This window comes from Macrobrachium rosenbergii, chromosome 4 (genome assembly GCF_040412425.1).
Source record: "Macrobrachium rosenbergii isolate ZJJX-2024 chromosome 4, ASM4041242v1, whole genome shotgun sequence".
Classification (NCBI taxonomy): domain Eukaryota; kingdom Metazoa; phylum Arthropoda; class Malacostraca; order Decapoda; family Palaemonidae; genus Macrobrachium; species Macrobrachium rosenbergii.
Genome location: NC_089744.1, coordinates 53,849,099 through 53,875,209, shown reverse-complemented (window position 1 = coordinate 53,875,209; position 26,111 = coordinate 53,849,099). Strand labels below are relative to the sequence as shown.

Here is a 26,111-nt window from a genome sequence, read left to right as displayed (position 1 = left end):
TGGATGTTTGGGAGAGTGAAGAGAGATAGAGAGCTCTCGGAGGATGAAAGCGACCATGGAAGGATTCTTTGATGAACGCACGTATTACTGATCTGTATCTTTCTCTCCCTCCCGCCCTTTCATAACTTTCCCATCTGCCACTCGTCTAGACATTAATTTACCTTCTTGAAGCTTGCTCAAAAATAAGGTAATTGCGTTTTCACTGTCACGGTAAAAGTGGCGGTTAAGGAGGGTTATTTTCCATCTGCGGCGTGCCCCAGATGTGGGCGAACTCTCTCTCTCTCTCTCTCTCTCTCTCTCTCTCTCTCTCTCTCTCTCTCTCTCTCTCTCTCTCTCTCTCTCTCACGAGATGTGATGTTTTCGCCAAAGAAAACGATCATGTAACGAGAGAGAGAGAGTCTGATCATGGAACCTCTCTCTCTCTCTCTCTCTCTCTCTCTCTCTCTCTCTCTCTCTCTCTCTCTCTCTCTCTCTCTCTCTCTCATAAGATATGATGTGCTCGCCTGAGAAAACGATCATGAACGAGAGAGAGAGAGAGAGAGAGAGAGACAGAGAGACAGACAGACAGACAGAGAGCCTCTCTCATGGAACCTCTCTCTCTCTCTCTCTCTCTCTCTCTCTCTCTCTCTCTCTCTCTCTCTCTCTCTCTCATGAGATATGATGTTTTCGCCTCAGAAAACGATCATGAACGAGAGAGAGAGAGAGAGAGAGAGAAAGAGAGAGGTCCTGATCATGGAACGAGATAGAGGACCTTTCTCTCTCTCTCTCTCTCTCTCTCTCTCTCTCTCTCTCTCTCTCTCTCTCTCAGAGAGATAGAGAGAGAGAGAGAAAGAGAGAGTGAGAGAGAGGTCCTCTATCTCGTTCCATGATCAGGACCTCTCTCTCTCTCTCTCTCTCTCTCTCTCTCTCTCTCTCTCTCTCTCTTCTGTGATCGTTTTCTCTGGCGAACACACATCTCATGAGAGTCTCATGAGAGAGAGAGAGAGAGAGAGAGAGATTCTCTCTCTCTCTCTCTCTCTCTCTCTCTCTCTCTCGTTTCATGATCGTTTTCTTTGGCCAACGCATCATATCTGGTTTACAGTAATTTTTCCCTCTCTGTATTCACCACGGATTGTTAATTAGAATTCAGAATCCCGCGGGCGAGGCAGGATGAGGATACCAGTTTTTATCCGCCTCGCCGTTCCATTCATTGGTCTCAAGATAAATAAAAAAAAAAGTATTGCAAGGAGGAGTTTAAATTACGATTAACCAGAGTAACAAATAGTTAGATAAGATAACAGAAAAGAGTCGGATCAGTCCGTTAGCTTTCAAATTCAGCGATGGTGGATGCAAGCAGACACAGCCAAATTATAATGAGTCGTCCTTTTTTCTTCACCCTTTTTTCTTTCTTCTAATAGTCCTCTGTTCCTCCCTGGTTCCCCAACCCCATCAGGTTTCTTTTCTCTTCCATTCATCTCCATGTTTCCTGCCCCTTTTTATTTCTTGTTTTTTTTTCTTCGTCGTCTGACTTACCGTCATTATCCCGTGTCGTCCTGTGTTCCCAAGTATACGCTTCCCCAGTAGAATAGTTTAGTAGCTGCTGGGTCAGTTAGCACTCTGCTGGCCCCACGTTCAACTCTCCGACCGGCAATGAAGAATTAGAGGAATTTATTTCTGGTGATAGAAATTCATTTCTCGCTATAATGTGGTTCGGATTCCACAATAAGCTGTAGGTACCGTTGCTAGGTAACCAATTGGTTCTTAGCCACGTAAAATAAATCTCATCCTTCGGGCCAGCCCTTGGAGAGCTGTTAATCAGCTCAGTGGTCTGGTTAAACTAAGGTGTACTTAACTTTTGCTGGGTCAGAGATCTAGAATGCCTGTGTAACTTAAGTAAGCTCACATAGTGATTGATATGGGGGATAATAGGGTTTTCCCGTAGGGGAGTGGTGCCGTCAGTGAACCTCACGTGGTGCACTGTAGGTTACTTACGGTCCTTTGCAGCGTCCCCTCGCCCCCTAGCTACAACTCCTTTCATTCCTTTTGCTGTACCTCCTTTCATATTTTCTATCTTCCGTCTTACTTTCCACCCTTTCATAACAATTGTTTTAGAGTAAAACTGCGAGGTTTTCTCCCTGTTGCACCTTCAAAACCTTTTTTTTCGCAATCTCCCATTCAGCGCTGAATGACCTCATAGGTCCAAGCGTTTGGCCTTTGGCCTTAATTTTATTTTCCATTTCATTCCATTCCGCTTTTGGGGTTTTCACTTAAACACTGATCTTAACGATTTTCCATGTATACTTGACGGATCACGTGTCATTTACTTTTATGGGTATTTTGCCACATAAATATTAAAATTATGATCAATTACTTTCATTTTGATAAGTGTTTTTGGATGCAATTTTCTCGTCTCTTTGGAAGAAGGAAAATTCAGCCTAGTTATTAAAGTTATCGAGATTGGAGGTTATGAAATAGAATTAAAGCTAGCTTACTGTCTCCGTAATGAGTTTGTCATTGCGTGAACAATATTCATACAAAACATAAACATACGTTGCTTGGGCACATAGTCAACGGCAGCAGTTGAGTTAGTTACCCAATTGGTCTGTTGCGGTATGTTGATGAACTCTCATTTAGTTCATCCATCTGATCAATGCTAGGTAACAGTTGAAACGACTTAGTGCCCTGAAGGATCACCGGATTCTTACAGAGTTATGATTATGAAAATGTGATTTTTCTACACATATGTGTATGCCATTTACAGAATCGGTTGGTATTTTGACAGGATTTACGTTTTATCAATTCAGTACAACCAGTTCCACGTAGTTTATGCAGTTTCATCCTTTGGGCCAGGCCTATGAGAGCTGAAAGTCAGCTCAGTGGTCTGGTTAAACTACTTTATTTTATTAATAATAATAATATGCAGTTTCACATCAATATCCCTTGTCAGTACTGTATTATCAGTAGACGCTCATGACCCATTTTCGGTTATTACAACTTTTCACTTGTTTCTAATTACATTTCTCTGACTTATCTCATCTCATCACTCCAACCATACATGAAGTAAACAGCTGTGGAGACATAATACACCTTGGTCTTAGATCTTATTTTACACCAGAACAGTGACTCCCCTGTATACAAATGTTCTCTTTTTCCATAAACTGTTAATCACATTTAAACAGCTTGTCTTCTATACCACATATCCTTAGTACATTCCTTATTGCCTTGTAATGAATCTGTTATGTGCTTTTATCTAGTTCCATGTATGGCCTGTACAGCTTTTTCAGAGCCTATGTATGGGATATAGAGCTTTTTTTAGTACTATTCATGGCCTGTATAGCTGTTTCCTTTTAATTTTAAACTTCTCACATATCTGTTTCATAACATAAAACTGATTCCGACACCCTCACCCGCACAGTTCATGTAGTAAATCCTTCTTCTATCGAAGTTACCTTTCAGTCAGAATCCTCACATTCCCAGGTATACTAAGTAATGTTTCCCCACTATAATTATTGCAGTCTCCAGTATCATCTTCATAGTATACAGCTGAAGTATAATTTCTCTCACAATTCCTTTGTGACCTTTTCCCATCCGCCCATACCTTACAAACCCTGGTCAGCCACTATCTTACTGTCACCCACTGTACTGCATCAACTCTTGATGTCATTTCATTTTTCAGCCTCATAATTGCCCCCTCCTACTTCCTCAGCAGTCACTTCCACAGCTATTCTCAAATTTAAACCAAATGTTTTCCCTCTTGCATTATTCAGCTGTTTCTCTTTTTCCTCCGCGAATATCTTCAACGACCCAGGAATGCCTTAATTTCAGACAGCACATCTCCATTTTCATATTTTATTATGGGATGCATTCAGGCATCACCCTCCCTTCCCAGTGCATTTATCCCATCCCAGTAAAATCATTTCTTATTCTACCGAAGTTCTTACTCATCTTTTTACTTCCATTTGTATTACCTGCCTTTTTCTCTTTCTCATTTTACCCTTTTAACCCTTTCATTTCCTGATCCCACCACTTACTGCTTTTATGCGTCCTATCTATCTATCTATCTATCTGTCTCCATATGTGTGTGAGAGAGAGAGAGAGAGAGAGAGAGAGAGAGAGAGAGAGAGAGAGAGATGCATAAGCATGCCGTTACTGTTGTGTGTGCCAACCTTTAAAATGAAAGCAATGTTAAGCATTTTTCTTCATTCTTGTTTCCTGAGCTGGGTGATTACCTCATTATTAGGTGATTAGGTGATTCTTTGGTTCTTTCATTTTTCTGCGTACCTGTGCATTTTTTTCGCTAAGTTTGAGTTTTTATATATACTTTTTCCTATAATGATTTTTTTTTATTTATTTTATCTCTATTACCAGTCGTTGCCTTTGCCTGACTTTCATTGCTTTCTTATTTTTCATCCTTTGTAAGTCCCCTTGAAGTTTTCTATTTCATTTTCAATTGACACCGTACATCCACTCGTCTTATTTTCGATATTTTTTTGTCTTCCCCCTCTGCCATTATCTTTTCACTCTTCCGTTCTGCTCCTCTGCTTCAAGATTCAACAGTTCAACAGTGTCTTGTTTTTCTTTTGTATTTGACGGATACGCATCTTTTATAGCCCGAGTATTTATTATTTTCCAAGGTATTTATTCTTTTATGTATTTCCTTTCGCTTCTTCCTTTTTTATTTGTCAGTGTTCTTTTGAAATCTAAATGCGTCTCATAACTCCCTTTGCTTATATAATTTTATCAGTTGTTTTAATTCTTTGTAGTGGTTTGTTGTGGTTACCAGCTTCTGTTTATGTGTTTTGTCTTTCTTTTTTAAATGATTTCTACTACCAATGATACATGTTCGACGCATAAACATATTTTTATTTGTTTTCCATATGCATTTTTACAAATGTAAAAGCTAATCTTTACAGTAGCGTGCTTAAGGTTGTATTGATATGACTATATTCCTCTACGAGTACTTTTTGCAATAGGTAATTGAAATATATCTAGTGTTTTCAATGCGAAAAATCTCTCGTACAGGTATTGATTGGTATATCGACGGCGTGACGACATTGCAGGTCTCTGACTTTTTGTACACAAGATAAAAATCCAGCCAGGGAACCGAGAAAAACATGAGAGCATTAAATTACGTGATAAAAAACTGAGCTTGATGTTATAAGAAGAAATGCTAGTGAACCTTACATTGAACACATCTAAGATTTAGTATTTTATTCATTAAATGCCATTAAAAGATCGAGTAAATGCAAAAACTCGCAAAGAAACACACACACACACCCAGCAGAACGATACCGGAGAAATGGGCCATGTCTCGCATTAAAATTGCAGTCAGTCTTTCCGAGAACTTTAAAAGGTTCACATGAACAAGACTCGTTTTGTAATCTCTCTCTCTCTCTCTCTCTCTCTCTCTCTCTCTTCTCTCTCTCTTGTTGTCATTTGGTAACCGAGATGTTAAATCTTTAAATTTGTCATGCTGACTGTTTATGATAAATGACATATTTTGACTTTAGGTAAACATTATGTAGCTCTTTCAGGTACTATGCATGATAGCTACGGTATGTTATTTAAAGAATATTGTATTACCATATTCACTACAAAGTAACCGTAGCTCTCTCTCTCTCTCTCTCTCTCTCTCTCTCTCTCTCTCTCTCTCTCTCTCTCTCATCATTAATATTTTGGACCTTAACCAAGAAAGACAGACGGTCTTTGTGATGACCATTATTTTGAAGAGTGTGACTGTGTTTTTTCTTTCCCTTCCTCGGTTTTCGAATGGTTAGTGGATGGTCACGAATGTTATAGGAAAGGTCTGTTACTTCTGCGAATCAGGTTAGATTCGTTCTTGTTTTGATGTTGTGACTTTTACATTTTCTAATTCTTGTTACGTGATTTTCTTTTATTTTTATCATCTTGTCAGGTTTAGCTTATACTATTTTTGGGATACATACATACATATATACATATATATATATATATATATATATATATATATATATATATATATATATATATATATATATATATATATATATATATATATATATATATATATATATATATATATATATATATATATATATATATATATATATATATATATATATATATATATATATATATATATATATATATATATATATATATATATTTTTTTTTTTTTTCTTATCATGGCCCCTGAAGTGTTTTCATCAGTTTTTCGAAAATTAGAATGATGAGTAGAAATGTGGTTTGCTTAACAGAAACGAGAAAAACCACGATAAGAAAGTAAACTTGGAAAAAACAAGTGAGTACAGCGGAACACCATAAAATGCCCTACGCGTGATTCATCGGTCGTTCCGAGTCGTTAATTGTCGGTCCGGTTTGTAGCTTATCGTAAACCAGGAGTTTTTTTAGGATGGTTTCTATGTAGTTTTCCCTAACCTATATATTATTCATTTTATTTCTTTATCCTGCAAATTGCCGATAATAATGTTTTAATTTATTTTTTCATTAATTTGGTACTACAAATGGGAACTTCTTAAATATTGACTTGGTTAAATTTACTTGGTAATTGATAATATCGATACAGTTGAAAAGACGTTAATGAGAGTGCATTATTAGACTATAACGTTAAATTGGAGTTGGAGAATAGTAAGTTTTTGTGTAGGTTTATCATATATATATATATATATATATATATATATATATATATATATATATATATATATATATATATATATATATATATATGATTTTACCTGGGGAAATGGTCACTGTGAACCAGGTATAAACACTTACCGTTTCGTTAGCCTTGTTATCTAACTTCGTGGGCCCAGATAATCATAAAAAAACAAGAAAAAGGGAGATTTTCATATGAGCTTAGGGCTCTGCTCACAAGGAATGTGTACGTAAACACAAAAAGAACATCAGAAGATGAAAGAATGTGGCATTCAGGCTTGCGAGGCCTGAAGGAATATTTCTACTGATGAACTCGAACTTGGAATCCGTCAGTGGCGTTTTCACAAGGCACAATCCAAGGATATTCCACTGCAAATTGGTCCCTCTGAAATGAGAGGTTCAGGTATTACAAGCCAGTAAATGGGGGAGAAATGCTCAGGAATTTGGGGCCGCGCTGAGGGCACCACAAGGCCTCGAATGAGCAAAGATAGGCAGTCACTTAAAACACAGACATTTGAATAACACTGGTATCTCGAGGCAAAGGAAAAGTGGGAATTCCTGGCCCTTAAAAGGAACACCAGAAGGGCAATTCGTGACTGATAGGGACTCTTCAACAAGCACTTTACTGTGTAGAGGAAGGAGTCTCCAGCGAAGAATGGCGAAGATGGGGTCCGTGGATCACTAGGCAAAATATGACTGAGATGTGTGTTCCTGTAACGAAGATTGGGCGCCAATCACTCCTCCAGTATAGCGGTCCCGCGTGCGTCTCATGGCAATCTGCCTCACGGCTTCATGACGTCCCTCGAGTGTCTGACTCGTCTGTCCCTATTTAAGGCATCAGCCGAGGGACGGTGCAGGAGTCATCTTTCATGAGTCATGTGTCCAGGTGTGCTGAACATCTGGTCGCTTCTCGATGGGGTACCTGCAAAAGAATCCCACACAGTACACTCTGCCCCAAAAGAGAAAGTTGTAAAGTAGCTTAAGGATGCTAAGCTTCTTGAGGGAGGTAGCCAGAGGGCACGACCCCTCTGGAAGGATCAGTTGCCAGCATCTGTGCTCATGGCATATCGTATTTAAGGCAATAAAGGGGAGTCGTAAAACTTATGCAGGTGGCCTAACTATCAATGGCACTCTGCATATATAGAGGTGATTAAGCAAAATGGGGGCCTAGGCAAGGCATGAGCTTGTGTGGGCATGTTGGGTGTTCCCATGTGTAAAACAAAAGTAAGTAGTAATCACAGGGAGAAAGGAAATGTTATAGGAAAGAATAAGGAAGAGCATTACAAAAGGGAATGAAAAGGATAGTGGAGGACCTTGACATTCTCCTCTGGATAGAGGTGCCAAGATCTTTGTAGGATGAAATGGTGACACTGTGCCAGGTTGGCACAGGTGCCAGGAGAGCTTGGGAACTCTCTTTAAACTACCTGGAATTTTCCACGCCCGTGGTATTTTCCTCCACAGACCTCTCCTACTTCGATGATTTTCCTCGGCTGGGGAATCGGGGGACCCGAGCCCGGAGGCGGTATGTGAGTGCCACCTGCATTGGCTTCCTTGACCGCTGACCCAGAGACCTTCTTTGCTAGTTCTACCATGACCCGTCGCAGCTCTTGGAGTTCATCGGCCAAGTGAGAGATGGCAGAATCCTGACTCGCAATTGTATCTGTGACGGACTGGGACAGAGAGGAGGCGGTTGGGGGTTGCATGAGAGGCTCGGAGGTAGTAATGACCAGCTCAGGCATAGGTTGCGAGGCCGCACCTTTAGGTGAACTTCCGCTGTGGTTGGGAGGAACCGTCTCTTACCGACGCTGGTAGCAGGTCCAGGCCGGGAAAAGAGATGGGGTCCTGAGTTGGATCCCTTGAATAGAGATCGGGGGCATGCTTTGGTGCTGGCATTGGCACTGGCACTGGTATGGGTTTTAGAGATTACTCGCCGTTCTGGACGGATGGAGCTTGGCACTGCTCAGTGCATGCAAGTGGCACTGGCAGGGAATTGGAATTTGGGTTTGAACCTCCTGGAGGGAGATCTGATTGGGGCCCTGTCACTGGCACTGGGTCAGGGCTGGGCACTGGAATGGGATCAGGAATCGATCGAGGGGGCCACTGTATATCATAGTCAGGTGGCACTGGTAGAAACTTTACGTCTTTATGGTACCCAGGGGGCGCCGGTATTGACTGGGGGAAAGGCGATGGAGGATTACTCTTGCCTGAGGAATGAGTTGGGGAATTTGGACCCCTGGATTGTTGTGACTTAGGTGGGGACTGAAAGTCCTGTCTCAGGAGGACATCATAGTTTCCAGGAATATAGCTTGCTACTGCAAGATTGCAAATTTTAGATTGGCGAGGTCTTGTGACTCTCAAATGAATCATAGGGAATATCATTTTAAATTGATTTGTTCCCTTGATTGTGACAAATTTTCGTCTGTTAATGACAGCTCCATAGGGAACTCTGTCCCTTCAGATGAGGGAGATTTGCGTGCCAGAATCATCGAATGCCTTGACTCGGCGTGCGGGGTAGCTGCACTGGGGAAGGGGCACATATATGGAACCTTCAGCGGGAGGGCCTAAGGCCCTGGAATTTGTGACTGCCAAGGCAACGGCAGGAGTATTTGATTTATTGTTTTACGGCATTTCGCCCATGAGGGAGAGTGGCCATAAACCTTGCATGCCGTGCAATTGCTTTGGCTAAAATCTTTTCACACTGCCCCTGTGGAGGTGCAGGCAAGTTATTTGATCGTTTTCCGGGAGAGGATCTATGAGGTGCTGTTTACTTGTTTTGGCATTGCTCAGTGGAATGCCCGACTTTCCTACAGAATCCACACACACTGGGTTTCTGCAAGTGCCCATTCTTCGGCAGAAGGACGCCGGCAATGAAGGAGGGGGGATAGATTTTCCGCCCCATGGAACTGTTCTGGGCGTGATGGGTGTCCCAGGTGTTGGCGAGGCGACAGCACTCAGCCAGTGTCGTGGTTGCCCTTTTGCCTATATGAGTGGCTAGGGCAGGAGGCGTGTAGAGCAAGAAGTGCTTTAGTTTAAATTGTTCGAGAATCTCCTGGGCGGAGGAGACCCCCAGGGATTCTAGCCATTTCACAAGGGCTCACTCGGATTGATATGCCCAGTCGGTCCAGGTCTGGCTTGCTTCCTTTATATGCCCTCTCCAGCATTCAGGGGTGATTTCGTACGCCTTGGTGATGGCTTGGCATACGGCGTCCCAGTTTCCTTGATCCTCCCTAGGGAGGGCCTGGAAGGCGATCAGGGCCTCCCCCCCCCCCGAGGAACTTGGTTAATAAGGAGGGAGACTTTGGCAGGAGAGAAGGTGTAGCAGCCCAGGACTTTCTCTGCCCTGTCGAGCCACACCTCAGGTTCGGCCTCGGTCCATTTTGGCATGAAGGCATGGGCCTGGCTGAGGGCGCTCATGCCCGAGGTGGGAGGGGTGTTGGAAGTACCAGTCTGGGCAATCTGAAGCTCATGGGCCCGCTGCCTTTCTCTCTCTCTTGTCTTTCTGCTGCCTCTCGTCTTCCTCTGGCGATTCTTTCTGCCTCTCTTTCTTGTCTCTCTGCCTCCTTTTCTTGTCTTTCTGCCTCCTCTCCAGTTTTTCTCTGGCAATTCTTTCTGCCTCCTTTTCTCGTCTCTCTGCCTTCTTTTTTTGTCTTTCTGCCTCCTCTCGTTCTTCTCTGGCGATTCGTTCTGCCTCATTTTCTTTTTCTCTCTGGCGATTCTTTCTGCCTCTTGCTCTGCCTTTACCTCATCAAGTTTCTCTTGGACCCAATCCTTTCCCATCGGACATAAAAAATTTGAAGTCCTCGATTAGTTGGGTTCTGGTAGACATTTTGAGGGCGATGGGGACTAAAAGGGACACACAAATGAAATAAAACCCCCCCCCCAAAAAAATCTATAAGAAGGAGTCGTCCGGGGTGAATCAAATGCACGACTTTTGCAGGTCGTTCTCACTGAACAAACTGGATGGAGCTTCTGGAATTTGGAGGGCGCGTTGGCTCTGGCCCGAATGAATGGGGTTTTAGGTTTCGGAGGGTATTGGCCCTGGCCCGAATGGATTTTTAGGGTTCAGAGGGCGTTGGCCCTGGCCCGAATGGATTTTTAGGGTTCTGAGGGCACTTAGCCCTGGCCTGAATGGACTTTAGGGTTCGGAGAGCATGTGCCCTGGCCTGAATGGAGTTTTAGGGTTCGTCTCGTAGGACGTAGGGTTTTGGGGATCCTCGCACGGACTAAGCTGGCTGTAGCGAGAATTGGTTGGGTTTTTTTAGGTTCATCTTGTAGGATGTAGGGTTTTAGGGATCCTGGTACAGACTGAGCCGGCTGTAGCGAGAACTGGTTGGGATTTTAATTTCTCGAATAAAATTCCCTGTTAGAGGAGTCTCGATACAGTTAGGTTCGAGAATCAATGAGCGTTGGGATGCTAATAATGATAACCCCCCAAATACAGTAAATAAGAGAACAAAACTGAGACAAACTCGATCATAAACAAATTAACAAAACAAATTTAGTGGGAATGGATAGGACGCATGCGGGGTGGGGGCGGTGAGGAGGGAGGGTGTAGGCGTCTGAAGGTCAAGATATTTTTAGACTCGGTGTCTAGGCTACGGGTTCACTGACTGCATGGGAAAATTGGCTGGGTTTGTAAACAAATTGGTTGGTGTGGCCTACATAACACAGAATAACGTGTAACGGGAAAATGCTAATAATAAGATGTACAGGAAATCTTATCACAGAGTTTGAGTATTCTCCAACTAAATGGAAAGTAACCAAATTTTACGCTTTCCTCGCAACTTGTTCCTATTTTTTTCCCTTTTGAATTCTAATCTCAACTAACATGAGAGAGAAAGAGAGAAAGAGAGAGAGAGAGAGAGAAAGAGAGAGAGAGAGGTTAAGTTTCCTAAATATCAGCAATGCAAACTGATCGGTCCCACGTGGGGGATTGAAACATGTGCCTAACTATTTCACGACAACGAAATTGTTTGATTAATACAAAGAGGAAATATGTGCACTATTTCCTTTTCTTTTAAAATTTCGCAATGCTTAGTCTTCCCTACCTAGCCTAATGTGAAATCATGCAAGCCACATGCAAAGGCTATCAAGACTTTTGATTTGATTATTAATTCTCTCCTCGGCGAATTGGAATCATGCATTCCCAAATGTTCCCTATTTCCTAGGATCAGTCACGGTTTTATTTCCTATCCTAAAATAAACACATCATACTCTTGTGGAATTCCTTGGCTTGTGCACTTGGATTTTACACAAAGGTTCATCCTTGTCTCGCACCCAGCTGGCTTCACTAATTGCTGATACGGCAAGTTGCAAATAAAAAAAATTGGTGGGATTGCAGCCTACTAATAACGAGATCTAAGGCTAAAGGTCGCCATTTTTATAATTTTACCTGGGGAAATGGTCACCATGAGCCAGGTATCAACACTTACCATTACGTTAGCCTTGTTATCTAACTTCGTAGGTCCAGGTAATCATAAAAAACAAGAAAAAGGGGGATTTTCATATGAGCTTAGGGCTGTACTCACAAGGAATGTGTATTTAAACACAGAGTTAAATTAAAATTGCATATATTTACACAAAAAGAATATCAGAAGATGAAAGAATGTGGCATTCAGGCTTGCGGGGGCCTGGAGGGATATTTCTACTGATGAACTCGAACTTGGAATCCGTCAGTGAGGTTTTCACAAGGCACAATCCAAGAATATTCCTCTGCAAATTGGTCCCTCTGAAATGAGAGGTTCAGGTATTACAAGCCAGTAAATGGGGGAGAAATACTCAGGAATTTGGGGTCGCACTGAGGGCGCCACAAGGTATCGAATGAGCAAAGATAGGCAATCACTTAAAACACAGACATTTGAATAACACTGGTATCACGAGGCAAAGGAAAAGTGGGAATTCCTGGCCCTTAAAAGGAACACCTGAAGGGCAACTCGTGACTGATAGGGACTCTTTAACAAGCACTTTACCGTGTAGAGGAAGGGGTCTCCAGCGAAGAATGGCAAAGATGGGGTCCGTGGATCACTAGGCAAAATATGACTGAGATGTGTGTTCCTGTACGAAGATTGGGCGTCAATCACTCCTCCAGTATAGCGGTCCCGCGCGTGTCTTATGGCAATTTGCCTCACGACTTCATGATGTCCCTTGAGTGTCTGACTCGTCTCCTTCGTCTATCCCTATTTAAGACATCAGCCGAGGGATGGTGCAGGAGTCATCTTTCATGAGTCATGTGTCCAGGTGTGCTGAACATCTGGTCGCTTCTCGACAGGGTACGTGCAAAAGAATCCCACACAGTACACTCTACCCTTAAAGAGAAAGTTGTAAAGTAGCTTAAGGATGCTAAGCTTCTTTAGGGAGGGGCCTTAATCCCTCTTTTCCCTACCTTCAACCTGCGCAAAGCAAATGCCTGGTCAAGGATAAAACAATAAAACAGTGTTTTTATGGTGGCTTCTTGTGAGATATAATATTTATATATTATATATATATATATATATATATATATATATATATATATATATATATATATATATATATATATATATATATATACATATATATATATATATATATATATATATATATATATAATATAATTAAGCTACAAACGTCCTTTAATATCAATTCGCTCTACCTCGAAATAATATATTTTCATATATGTTACCGAAGGGGAATTTTTTAGTTGATAATAAGTTCATCGTCCCATGGGCTCGAACCAACGAAAGACAAGAACTCAGGACTACAGTGACGCCTTTACCCACACGGCCAACAAGTGATGTATAAGTTGATACTGACCCTCACCTACAAATCACTGTCGAACTCAGGTATTATATTTAGAATCGATATCAACCCACCTCTGCCATGCTGACCATGTAGTGCATTTGTCGCACGTAGCCATATCATGAATGAATTTTTATCACATCAGCGTGATTCATATACAAGCATTATTTCCGAGGTAGAGCGAATTGGATATTAAAGGATGTTTGTAGCTTAATGCTTGTATATGAACCATGGTGATGTGATAAAAATTCATTCATAATATGGCTACGTGCGACAAACGTACTGCATGGTCAGCATGGCAGAGGTGGGTTGATATCGATTCTAAATACAAATACCTGAGTTAGACGGTGATTTGTAGGTGAGGGTCAGTATCAACTTATACCTCACTTGTTGGCCGTGTGGGTAAAGGCGTCACTGTAGTCCTGAGCTCTTGTCTTTCGTTGGTTCGAGCCCACGGGTCGACGAACTTATTATCAACTAAAAAAATCCCCTTCGGTAACATGTATGAAAATATATTATTTTCGAGGTAGAGCGAATTGGATATTAAAGGACGTTTGTAGCTTAATGCTTGTATATGAATCACGGTGATGTGATAAAAATTCATATATATATATATATATATATATATATATATATATATATATATATATATATATATATATATATATATAGAGAGAGAGAGAGAGAGAGAGAGAGAGAGAGAGAGAGAGAGAGAGATGATCAATTTGATTATATTTTGTTTCTCTCTCTCTCTCTCTCTCTCTCTCTCTCTCTCTCTCTCTCTCTCTCTCTCTCTCTCTTTGTGCATTCTTGGAAGGACGCTGTGTTCGGCTGGCATTCCTTGCAAGTCATGGCAACTTCAGCATTGTTACACAAGAAACAACAGTCAGTGGTCAGTGCCAGGGAAGAAGGAGGAATGCGAAAGAAATAAAAGAGAATGTGAACAAAAGGAGAGAAAGAATCATAATGATTAGCAGAAAAACGGAAGGGAGTATTTGATGCGCACTGGGCTTAGGGCTTAGGGTTTTGTAGAGGTTACTTGTCACAAAAAAGTGTGTGGGTCTGGTCGTAATAAGAGGTTATTATTATTATTATTATTATTATTATTATTATTATTATTATTATTATTATTATTATTATTAGTTCACGAGCGTCTCTCATGTTGCAAGAATAGGAATATCTACAACGAATATGCAAATGCAAATGATTTTTGAATGGAAGATTATACATACACACACACACACACACACACACATATATATATATATATATATATATATATATATATATATATATATATATATATTATAGTATATATGGAAGTCTCCTTAATTTTCCCAACCAGTGAAAAAGGACAGGTTTTCAAAACTTGAAAGTAGAATGGGTGTATTGCACACTTGATTAAATGCGAATTCTTGTCCTTTCAAATTTTTGTGAGAGTGTGTTCTACCTCTGACCATGACTTAATTAAAAGACATCATGTGGGAATGTTTTCTCTCCGGCTTGTGTTTTCTGTATAGTTATTTCCTTTCCTTATATCGTTTTTAATGGCTTTGTATTCTTTCTCGCCACTGATTTTGCCATTCCTCCCTCACACGTTTCTTAAGTCTTCCAGTCTTTGAATATAAGTCGACGGTGTTTTCACATCATTTATCGCCAGTATAGTTAAATTCCAGTATAGCATTCAGTTCGTAAAATATATATTATATATATATATATATATATATATATATATATATATATATATATATATATATATATATATATATATATATATATATTAAATTTTAGGCATAATATCGCTGCAATTCTTTCGTTATTTACGATATTTCCTAACATTACAGTTGTGTGATTCACAGCAATATGAAGGTTTGTCTGTATTGGTCCTAACCTATCTTTGAGAGATCTTGTTTTTCGGATAACTACATCTGAGCCTGAAGGACTGTGTGTATTCTTTAGGCACTGTTAAATTTTTCACTCATCTCAGGTCACAAAGATTGATGTTGGACTTTGTGTTTATGTCCCTGTATAGAGCATTGCTTAGTTCGTATGATCGGTGATCTCACTCTCTCCCCATCAGATGATCATCTTTTCTGTAGCAAAGTGGCTTCTCTCTCTCTCTCTCTCTCTCTCTCTCTGGGTAATATTTCGGTCACTGATTCTGTTGAGTTTTATGCTAGTTTCACACATTCACGTATCAAGGCCCACATGCCCACGGACGGGGAGAAATTGGTAAGTACGCAAACACAACGTAAATACTACGTAAATGTACCATAAGTGCTATGTAAGTGTGCCAGCATGCGGTGCGAACGTTACGGACCACCCGGTCATACGCCGCAGGCCACGAACCTTTCGACCTGCTCAAAACCCTGCTTGGGTGTCCCGGTCAACTGTCAGGTAGCATGGCCCAACCCGCATAGCGTGGCGCCAAGCGCGGGGTAACCGTGTGGCCGCTAAGACCTTACCTGTGGTCCCATGCCGCTCCAGGGTTCCTGCCCTGCATCGCATGGGTATCCTTACCGCATGGGAGTAGACACGGCAACCCTGCTGAACCACTCACATCCGCGAAGATTTGGCAGCGCTTTGACCTGGGATAAAAGGGGCAGGTGGCGCACTTGCGGGTCATTGCTTTCCTGTACAGCATCCTGGTACTGCTCTCTCCGTCAGCACCTACATCGTCGTCCACTGCTTTCAAGTCAAGATGCCTAAAGGAGCTTTGTTGAAGAGAACAAGGAAGATGGATGGCCCTGGGAACTCCAGGAGCTCTGATAGCTGGAGATAACCCCCTACACCAAGGCGCGCACAGTAGCTGGTGGTGCCCCTTCAGGCAGCAGCGATGCAGTGGTGTTGCACCTTGAGGGCGATGAGCTCGCGACAGAGAGCAAACTAGAGGAGGAGGAGCTTGCCCTTGTGTATGAGAGTGACCCCGCCACCACCACTGAGGACACCGAGAATGATGGAGATGTCAACAACGACGTTGATGGCACTCCTGAAGGAGCCTGCCCTACAGGTCAGGGCCGAAAGAAGAACCCCTCAGTCATCCTCTCGGAAGAGAACGAGAGGCTTGTTGGCGAGTGGCTGGAGCACGAGGCCAAGTTTATCTACAACAAGGGCCTCACCGCCTACAAAGACAAGGCGAAGGTCTGGAGGGCATTTGAGGAGAAGGGCCAGTCACTTGTTCCTCCCGTGAGTGGCCGTGAGCTGAGGATGTGGTTTACATCCCACAGGAGTTGTTTTGGGCAGCTCACGGCAGAGAAGAGTGGCCAAGGGAAAGGCAGATGGCTGACGGAACGGGAGAAGTGGATCTTGAACATTTTCCACTTCCTGAAGTCCCACATTGTGCATCAAAGGAAGCCAAAGATGTTGGGACTTCCGATGGTATGTCTTATTTGATTGTGTTTCCATGCTTAATTATTACTGATTATATCGTAATTACATAGTTTCCATTCATTCACGGCACATTTTATTCCATTTTCTCATATATTCCTCCTGTTTTTACAGTCTGCTCATGCTGCTGCCGCCCTCCCTGCCGAAGCTCCTGACCTGTCTGCTGCTGTGTGTGCTCCTACAATAACTCCTTCTGTGTCTCCGGTTGATGACTCAGGCCCCCAGACCAGGAAATCCCAGGTTACGGACCTGTCAGACGCTGCCATCACCAAGGCACAGGCCCTCCGGGAGGATATGATGGCCTCCATCCAGCCACCTCCTTGTGACCCTAGCGCCCTCTGCTGGTGCAAATTCTTTGAAGAGGTGGAGGACGACTGCAAGGAGGTGTCACCCCAACTGAGGGTGACTCTCAAGATTGGACTCCTCTCAGCCATTCATTGCTACATGTGTGCCTCCAAAGAGGGCGTCACAAGGCCGCCGTGGAGCCTGGTGCACCACACCCTGTCAGGGGTGACAGGGGACACTCTGGCACCTGCAGTGCCTGTAAACCAGCCTGCAAGCCAACATGGGTCTGGCCCACCCTGCACATTCAAGTGTACACCTGACAGCGCAACAGCTGGCGGTTCTACAGACGCAGCTGCTAGGGCCCTCAGTGACGTCCACCCCGAAGAACCTCAGCAACCTGTCGATAGACACGACGTTCTGAACAATTTTCAGACTTAATTTTAAGTTTATTGTTATGTATGTGTGGATGTGTATAGTACTTATATCTATTGTATGGTTGTGTAATGTTTTTTTGTATGAATGGTTGTATATTTTTCTTATACTTTGTGTATGTTTGTTTTTGATATTAAATACATATATATTTTCAATATCATGTCTGGCTCTATCCTCTTTCCAGTTACTAAGTATTGATGAGAATAATATATCATGGATTTGAACAATTTCTTTTATTAAATTAACTAGCTCAAATACAAGTACTCAAACAAAGAGGACAAAATGAGCCTGAAAAGACTATCTAAGTATACATTACTGAATTTTAACTAAGTCCAAAATACTATATGTAACATATGGGAACATAAACAAAATTGCAACAGTCACAAAAAAATAAGCAAGTCATATACAATGTCACAAATATTGGAGAGAAGATACTTTCAAAAGATAGAATTTCAGAAAGATAGAATTATCATATAAGAATAGAATCAATGTTAATTAATTATTACAAAGGTAATTTTTACGGCCCCTGCAAAAAGATAACTACAACACATGTTAACCTCAAAGACAAGTTAATTAGCACAAATTGTTAAACCTTAACAAAGAATATTTGAGAAATTTTTGTATGGTTGTTTGATGTAAATTTTTTTACTGTAATGGGGTTGAAGTTAATCTAGACTGTATATGTTTGGCTGAAGGAAGAAAACAAAGAAAATGTGAAATATTTTCAATGTGAATCGACTTACCGTGATATTAAATCAATAGGAATTTTCTGTTTTAAGATAAAGAATAACGTTCGGGCACGCACGCAGCGCCAAATCAATAATATATTTGCAATATCATGTCTGGTCAATTGGACTTTTCCTTAACTACATCGAGGGCGAACAGCAGTAATCTATCAATATATATTTTTCATGTCCAGTTACTAAGTATTGATGAGAATAATATATCATGGAGCTGAACAATATCTTTTATTAAATTAACTCGTGCAAATATAAGTACACAAATAAAGAGGGCAAAATGAACCTGAAAAGACTATTTAGTATACGTTACTGAGTTTTAAATAAGTCCAAAATAAATGCATGAACAGACATTTAAGGAAATACAACAATAAAGTGTACAGGAAAGTAACTAAATCATGTTCTCCTGCCAATGCACTGAGCCTTCAGCCGATGAAAAATATTCTTTCAGCATGTTCCGTTGTTGCTTTGCATCCCTGGTAGCAGTGTTGCCAATCATGGTTGGAAGGGGTTCTCCTAAGGACGTGTCACTCCTCCAGCTACCAGGTATGACGGCATGTATGACAGGGTGTTCCTGATCTCCTTGTCTGCGTGCGTTTTTTCTTATTATAATATTATGCAGAACACATGTGGACATCACTAATGCCTCTACATGGTCAGGCTTTAGGCATATTGGCGTGTGGAATATTGGGAATCTGTTTGCCAGAATCCCAAAGGCGTTCTCCACTGTCCTGCGTGCCCTACTTAACCTGTAGTTGTAAATCCGTTCCTCCTTGGTTAGGCCTCTTTTGGGGTAGGGCTTCATAAGGTAATTCCTCAGAGGGACGGCATCATCACCAACTAGGAAATAGTCCAAAGGCGTTCCATTAGGTTGACCTGGCAGGGCCTCAGGTTGGGGAAGATTTGCTTCGTGTTGCAACAGGATTTCACCCAGTCGGGTCTGGGCAAATACACGACCCTCTGACTCTGACCCAGTGGCACCCACGTCGACATATAGGAACTTGTATGAAGCATCAGCAACTGCAAGTAGTACCATGGAGTAGAACTTTTTGTAGCTGAAATAATGCATACTGCCTCGGGAAGGGTTACGGAGCCTAATATGTTTGCCATCTATAGCTCCAATTACATGGGGGAAGTTCCACCGTTCCTCAAAACCCTGTGCAAGCTCCTATCAAGCTTCAGGTGTTTGTGGCACCTGCAGTTCCTCATCCCCAAAGGCAGCAACAATGGCCCTGCAGGTCTCTGGTACGATGTAGCAAATGGTGTTGTGGGCTACCCGGAATGATTATTGCAGACTCTTGTACGAGTCACCCTTAGCAAGGAAACATAGGGTGATAGCAACACGTAGGCCTGGCTCAATGGGTTTCCTCCAGAATGTCACTTTCTTCTGAATGTAGGGTGTGACTCGTTCAACAATTTCATTGAAGAGCCTGTCAATCCGTGTAAAATTTTTGTACAGGTCTGGGGTTTCGGTTGACAACTCCTCCATCAGGTTGTCATTGTAACCATGCTCCATTCTTTTTTGCAGGTATGGCCACGCCCACACCCTCCTTGGCCGCCTCTTTTTCTTCACTGTGTGATTTGCAGCAGCCATTGCAATCTCCAGCAATAACATGGTGTGTACACATTCGACGATGAACGGCAACGTGTCTCTTCTATCCGTACTTGCTCTAGCTATAAGTTCACGAATTTCAGCAATGTCCTCTATGTTGATTCAGCAGGATGGGAGTATGTGTTGATGCTGCAGTGTTTACTAAGCAACTAGCAAGACAGGTGCCGAGTAACGCACAACGTTACTCATACAGTTTACATACGTTGGTGTTACGTGCTCTGCCACGCACTACTTTTGGCTGTGCCGCCGCTTGTCAGGCTGCTTCCGGTAAAAGTCATGTCATGCTTACGCAGCGCGTATATTTGCGGCGCACTGTAATACACTTGCCTTACGCGCATCAGCCCATGTTGCGTATCTAGTTGGGCGGGGCTTATTCACCTCCAGTATGGTCACGTTTCACAATTTTTGGCCGAGCGTGGCCATGCGTGCCTTGATACATGAATGTGTGAACTTAGCATTAGGAGAGTTCGCTCCTCATAGGCAGTCTAGTTCACTAGTCAGGACACTTCTCACATTCACTTTGTGGAACTGAGTAATCGTTAGATTATACGGTTTATTGAATGTTTCCCCTCTGTTGACGTGATTCTGAACTCTTCCTGCTTTTCTCTTTCCTTCGATAACTCTTCCTCCTTCAATAGGCTAAAAGACTTATCGATTCCTTCGTGGGTATAGGGGCCCACCGCCCGCTTTTTGTCTTGTCTTTGTTTTCTTTTCCCTGTTTTATTTGAGTTTTGGGTTGGAAGAGCCTCTGCTGTGGAAAATTATGGACCTCCTGCAAAACCGTCATTTCTATTATTTTCATGAAGTTAAGTAAGCTCACTGTTACCGTGAAGTATAGGAGTGAAAAGTACATTCTCAATTAATTTTTTTGGTTAATTGTTTTCCTTTCACTTTCCTCTGTTTACGTTTCCTCAGAAATATTATTTGCGTTTGTATGTGTTTTGATAAGGTAGTATATTTTTGCGCTTTGGCTGGTAAGGCAAGCCATATGAAACTTTTTTTAAACCGAGGAGCTGAAGAGAAGAAACATTCATGTTCTCAAGTTTAATATAATTTGTATGACAAGATTTGTTCCTTACGGTGTAGCAGTTGAACATAGCTCTTGTCCAGCAATTTTTGTTAGTCTTCATACCAATCTGACGAATATTGACAGAAATTTGGATTCCTTTTCTAATCCCTAGAAATTCTCTAGTTTTTGTTTTTTGTATTAAAGATTTAAATAAATGAGTTGTTCATCAAGGACATAAAGGGGTGTTATTGCCGTTGACAAAATCTTTTCTAACTGATTTATTCATTTGGTTTAGAAGAACTGTGCATGGAAGACTGTCATTTCTAAGTTGTGACATTCTTCCTTCCTGCATTGGCATAGAAATAAAAATTTTCGTTTATTACATATATATATATATTTTTTGACAGCCTTGTTCCATTTGCTTGATCACTTTTATTATTTTTTTCGTACATTTTCATTTCATTACTCGAAAGTAATTTTTTTTCGTATTACATTTCAGTAGATGGTAGAGTCGTATATTTAACATCCGAAAAACTTTTAATTCTTCTACATACTTTTGATCTATCATGGGCATTCTTAACATTTTCATTTCTGTGATCTTGGACTTACTTAAAACTGTCATTTTAGTGATTTCTACCTTCGTCTCCCGGCAACCCCTGCTGTTTCCCGCAAAGCCAGCTGCAGTATTTTGAGAGTTCCAGACAGGCTATCACACGAGACTATCTCCTTGATTTTCATCGGAAGGGACTGCTATTTTGGTGCCCGTAATCCTGGAGCACTTAATGCTGAGTTAGGCCGCAACCGTTTGCCACCTCTTCTGTTAAAAATGCTCTTGTAATCCTTGGCTTTTCCTCTCCTGTACTTAATATTTATAGATACAGCAGTTTTCTTCGAAGAGTGGCGATATCTTCAGTACTGAATATACATGGTTGGAAATGCATTTCGTATTTACCTATTACTTTGCATCTTTTATTCCCAGCGTTTCCCTCCGCTGCTTTTCACTCTTGTTTTAAATCTTACAGGATACAATATAAATATTTACTTTCAGAGGAAAACTAGGACCGTACCACACTAAGAAATATTCAATGTTTAGACCTTGCTACGTAACAAAAACATTTTTTGTTTTTCTAGTAATAAAATTTTCATTGCCTATTGGTACACTCAACTGTCTTCGTCTCTTCGGTCCTCGTAGATCAGTAACTCATTTAGTCTGTTTTCTTTCAAAGGTTTTGGTTATTAGTCTGTGAACATTGCTTAAAATGGGTCGTTGGAAGGTGGTTTATATTAGTTTATGTTTTCAATTTGCTTCCGTACATGCATAAGCAGATTTTATCTGGAGTTCCAAAGTGAACAGGTCGCGTTTTGGCATTTTCATCCTTGTGTGATAATGATTGCGAACTGCAAAAACCATCTTCAATATATGTGTATTTTAGTATCGGAACGATATCAAAACTCTCAGGAGGAATGAGAACAATTTAAGAAAAAAAGTATATATCGTATTTTTCCTTGGCACTGAGGCACCAAGAAACAGAGCAGCCGTTAATGGACATTTGAAGCATTGAATAAGACACAAATGCCATATACACGTCTTACGTGACGGTGTTCTGAATTTCAACCTCAATATGACCAAACTGCAGCCAGATCAGTGGCTCTGGGAGTGATTGATTTTCAGTATGAAAGCAGAGACTTTGCATGAAACACTAGCATTAAGCCTGGTCGCATAACAGTGTGCCGTCCATTAATAGTTCTGCATACGACATCACATCCTTGTTGTACACGTGGTAAGATGTTTTCTGCTCAGTCCTTCCTTTTATCATAACCCAGCAGAGTTCTCGTGCTCTATTATTTGCGCTCACGGCGTCTTCGTCCCATGCAAGTGAATTATCAAACAAAGGAATGATACCAGTTTCTGTATCTGTTTCCTGTTGAATCACGGTGTGATGTTGCTGCTCAGATTCAAGTTCCTAATGCATGACGTAATTCATATTCGATTTGACACAGCAATTGAAATCCAAAGTTAGCACTTTTCAAATAATGATCTAATCCACTTGGTAAGAGGGTCTGCATGAAAATATCGCACACGGGCGAGTTGAATCATTCCACAGTCATCGCCCCCATATCTCTCTCTCTCTCTCTCTCTCTCTCTCTCTCTCTCTCTCTCTCTCTCTCTGTATGTATGTATGTGTAAATGTATGACGTGTATTTTGCATTTTCAAAATGATGAAACATTCCAGATGGTATACATATATATGTGTGTGTGTTTGTTTATCTTTTTCCAGAAAAGGGATGACTCGAGAATTTTAAGTTACCGCTAAGTCATTTTTTGGATAGAGTTCCTAACCCCATGCCCCTTTCTATTCAGATTGCAACCTACCATGGTTGACCAACTACCAGGAGCATAATTTTCTGTACAACTTAGCAGAAATATGTGGTGGCCCTGATGCCAGTTGGTGTTAGCATTGGGGTTCTCTACAAGACTATTTGGATGAGGTTCCTAGCATCTTTCACTTTAATTGCAACCCACCATAGTCGACTGACTCCATATGTCAAATTCACTGCCTCGTAAACAAAGGCGCAATGAATATTTTTAAAGAAGATTGCCAGTGTCACTCCCTCGCCTAGGATTTGATCCTGGGTGGGTTAGGATGCTACCGATCTAACCACGTGTACGTTATGATTGAGCACATGTGCAAGCGGTCGGGTATGTAACTTGTGTGAGTTACATACCCGAAACGTTTAACATTTATACCTGAATAGCAACAAAAGTAGCCTTAGAAAGGAACATAGGTATAAGTCTTAGAGGAGAATAAATCAAAAGCAAAATAAAATCACAGCTTTTTGGCTGTACAGGCGTCTACACCAAAACCGAGTTCAGTTCAGTAAGAAAGGAGCGTCATGAACAAAAAGGAAAAGAAAGATCTCTGTAAAATTGATATATATTCGTTAACCTCACTCTGAATCCTGCCATTCGTGGCAGGATTCTTTCACCGCTGGCCTCATCCAAACACGAGGGTGAAAGTGTCTTGGTTCGAGCTTCGGGAGGGTAGAAATGATTTACAATCTCTACCCTTTCGTGCATTACCGTCATTTTTGAAGATATAAGTACACTAGTAATGTATTAACATTCAAGGGAATGGCCAAGAGTGATGTGATGTAACTGAACCCATGCCACACAAAACGACCTGTCAACGTGAACCTAACAATCACACATGCACTGCTTCGTCAGTCTTTGTGGAAAGGCTTCATTGGCTTTTACTCGGAATTCCTTACACGATAATCACGCATGCATGCACTACTTCGTCAGTCTTTGTGGAAAGGCTTCATTTGCTTTTACTCGGAATTCATTACACTCTGAGTGAAGTAGTGCATGCGTGATTATTAAGTTCACGTTGACAGGCCGTTTTGTGTGGCATGGGTTCAGTTACATCATATCACTCTTGGTCATTCCCTTGAATGTTAATGCATTACTAGTGTACTTATATCTTCAAAAATAACGGTAGTGTAAGAAAGGGTAGAGATTGTAAATCATTACTACCCTCCCGAAGCTCGAACCAAGATACTTTCATCCCTCGTGTTTGGATGAGGCTAGCGGTGAAAGAATCCTACCACGAATGGCAGTTTCTATGTATGTAGCCACTGACAAATGTATCCGTAAAATGTTAAGAAATCGAGACGTTAGGAGGTTGTGATTTTTGATTTTTGTGTGTGCATAGATATATATATATATATATATATATATATATATATATATATATATATATATATATATATATATATATATATATGTGTGTGTGTGTGTGTGTGTGTGTGTGTGTGCTCGCCTGTGCGCATGCGTGCTATTTATGTGTTTGCGTGTGTGTGTATGTATGTGTGTATATATATATATATATATATATATATATATATATATATATATATACAAGTATATATACACACATATGTAGGTATGTACTGTATATGTATATATAAAGATTATATACCTGTCCCATCAAACGTGACGGCGTTCTTTAAGTCATTTCACAACTGCATCGTGTTTACAATATACAAAGTGCAATTTAATGCTATTTTTTGTTCAGTATTTTACAACAGTCAAACTGGAGTCATTGCCCGCAGATTGCTTTACTCGTAAATAAATAAGAAATATATTCACGTTGTGTCTTCTGCAGTTGGATAGTGTGCTTAATGAGGTCCATTTTCTTGTTCTATTTTATAAAACGCCTTTAGCGCCTAAAGATTTATGCCTAATATACAGTATTTACTTTTACGAGTGATGATACATCAAAGAATTACGCTGTCGGTATGCTGTGAAAACCGTGGTTGAAATCTTGTCTAGTCATATACATCGACTATACATTACAAGATTCTTTATTTTATTTTTGGTTATTTAACTACAGTCTTGCCACTACATCAACATATTACCAAAGTAGAGTCGCTGTCATTGTCCTCATCTTGCTCGTAATTTATAAAGGCTACGCTTCATTGCAGTTTATGTAGAATTTTCTTATCCACATTTAGAACTAAATACGATGCTTTCTCATGACTCGTTTCTTTACCTTTCCATCGATAAACTGACCGACATGTAAACACCATCTGGTCGTTATGGTACGAATACCGCATGAAACCTTCATCGCCATCATCCCTGCGTTGGAATTATTATCAATCTTTCTCGGACAACGACCGTATGGCGTGATTGAGCTCATTGCCCCATGAAGTTTGGGCTTCGACCAGTATAGTGTCTCACGTCCCTATTTTCTCCTCTTTTTTGTGAAATGCTACGTCGAAGTTGTACTTGTTGTTTTGACTCTATTTTATGGAGATCATTCAGTCAAACATGAAAAAATATAGCTTATTTTTACTCGAGCTGATTGCCAAGTTAGGAGTTCGTGTTTTATTTTTATTGTATATTTATTTACTTATCTGTTTATCTGTATTTACACCTCTGTGAAATCGTTTGTAAAAAAAAAAAGAACAAAGAAATTATACACGTGACATCGTTTATGAAAAAGAAATTGATTATAATAGTTCGTGGAGTTTTACATGTTTTCTACATAGGATTATGTTATGTTTCTGCACAAAAGGAGAGATAAGTACGGATTTCTTTCTAATGATTACTCCAGAATGATTGTTAGTTGACCTTACATGGTTTCCCCAATGGACCATCTGGTACACCGGAGAGTGCAAGAAAAGGCGCAGGGAATGATCATCCCTATTGTAACAACCTAGCTGAGGGAATAAGCAT

At 40.9% G+C, this 26,111-nt stretch overlaps 2 protein-coding genes across 2 annotated transcripts; both read right to left on the bottom strand.

Moving 5' to 3' along the window:
- Positions 1-8,556: 8,556 nt before the first annotated feature.
- On the bottom strand, positions 8,557-10,410 carry LOC136837727 (uncharacterized). Its single transcript, XM_067102643.1, has 3 exons — positions 9,931-10,410; positions 9,457-9,682; positions 8,557-8,945 (listed from the first exon to the last, which is right to left on the bottom strand). The coding sequence occupies exons 1-3, from the start codon at positions 10,408-10,410 to the stop codon at positions 8,557-8,559; spliced, it is 1,095 nt and encodes a 364-aa protein (XP_066958744.1).
- Positions 10,411-18,642: 8,232 nt separating this feature from the next.
- Positions 18,643-19,320, bottom strand: LOC136837724 (uncharacterized). The gene has a single exon (XM_067102629.1). It carries the CDS (start codon positions 19,318-19,320, stop codon positions 18,643-18,645), a length of 678 nt encoding a protein of 225 aa, XP_066958730.1.
- Between the last annotated feature and the right edge of the window lie 6,791 nt (positions 19,321-26,111).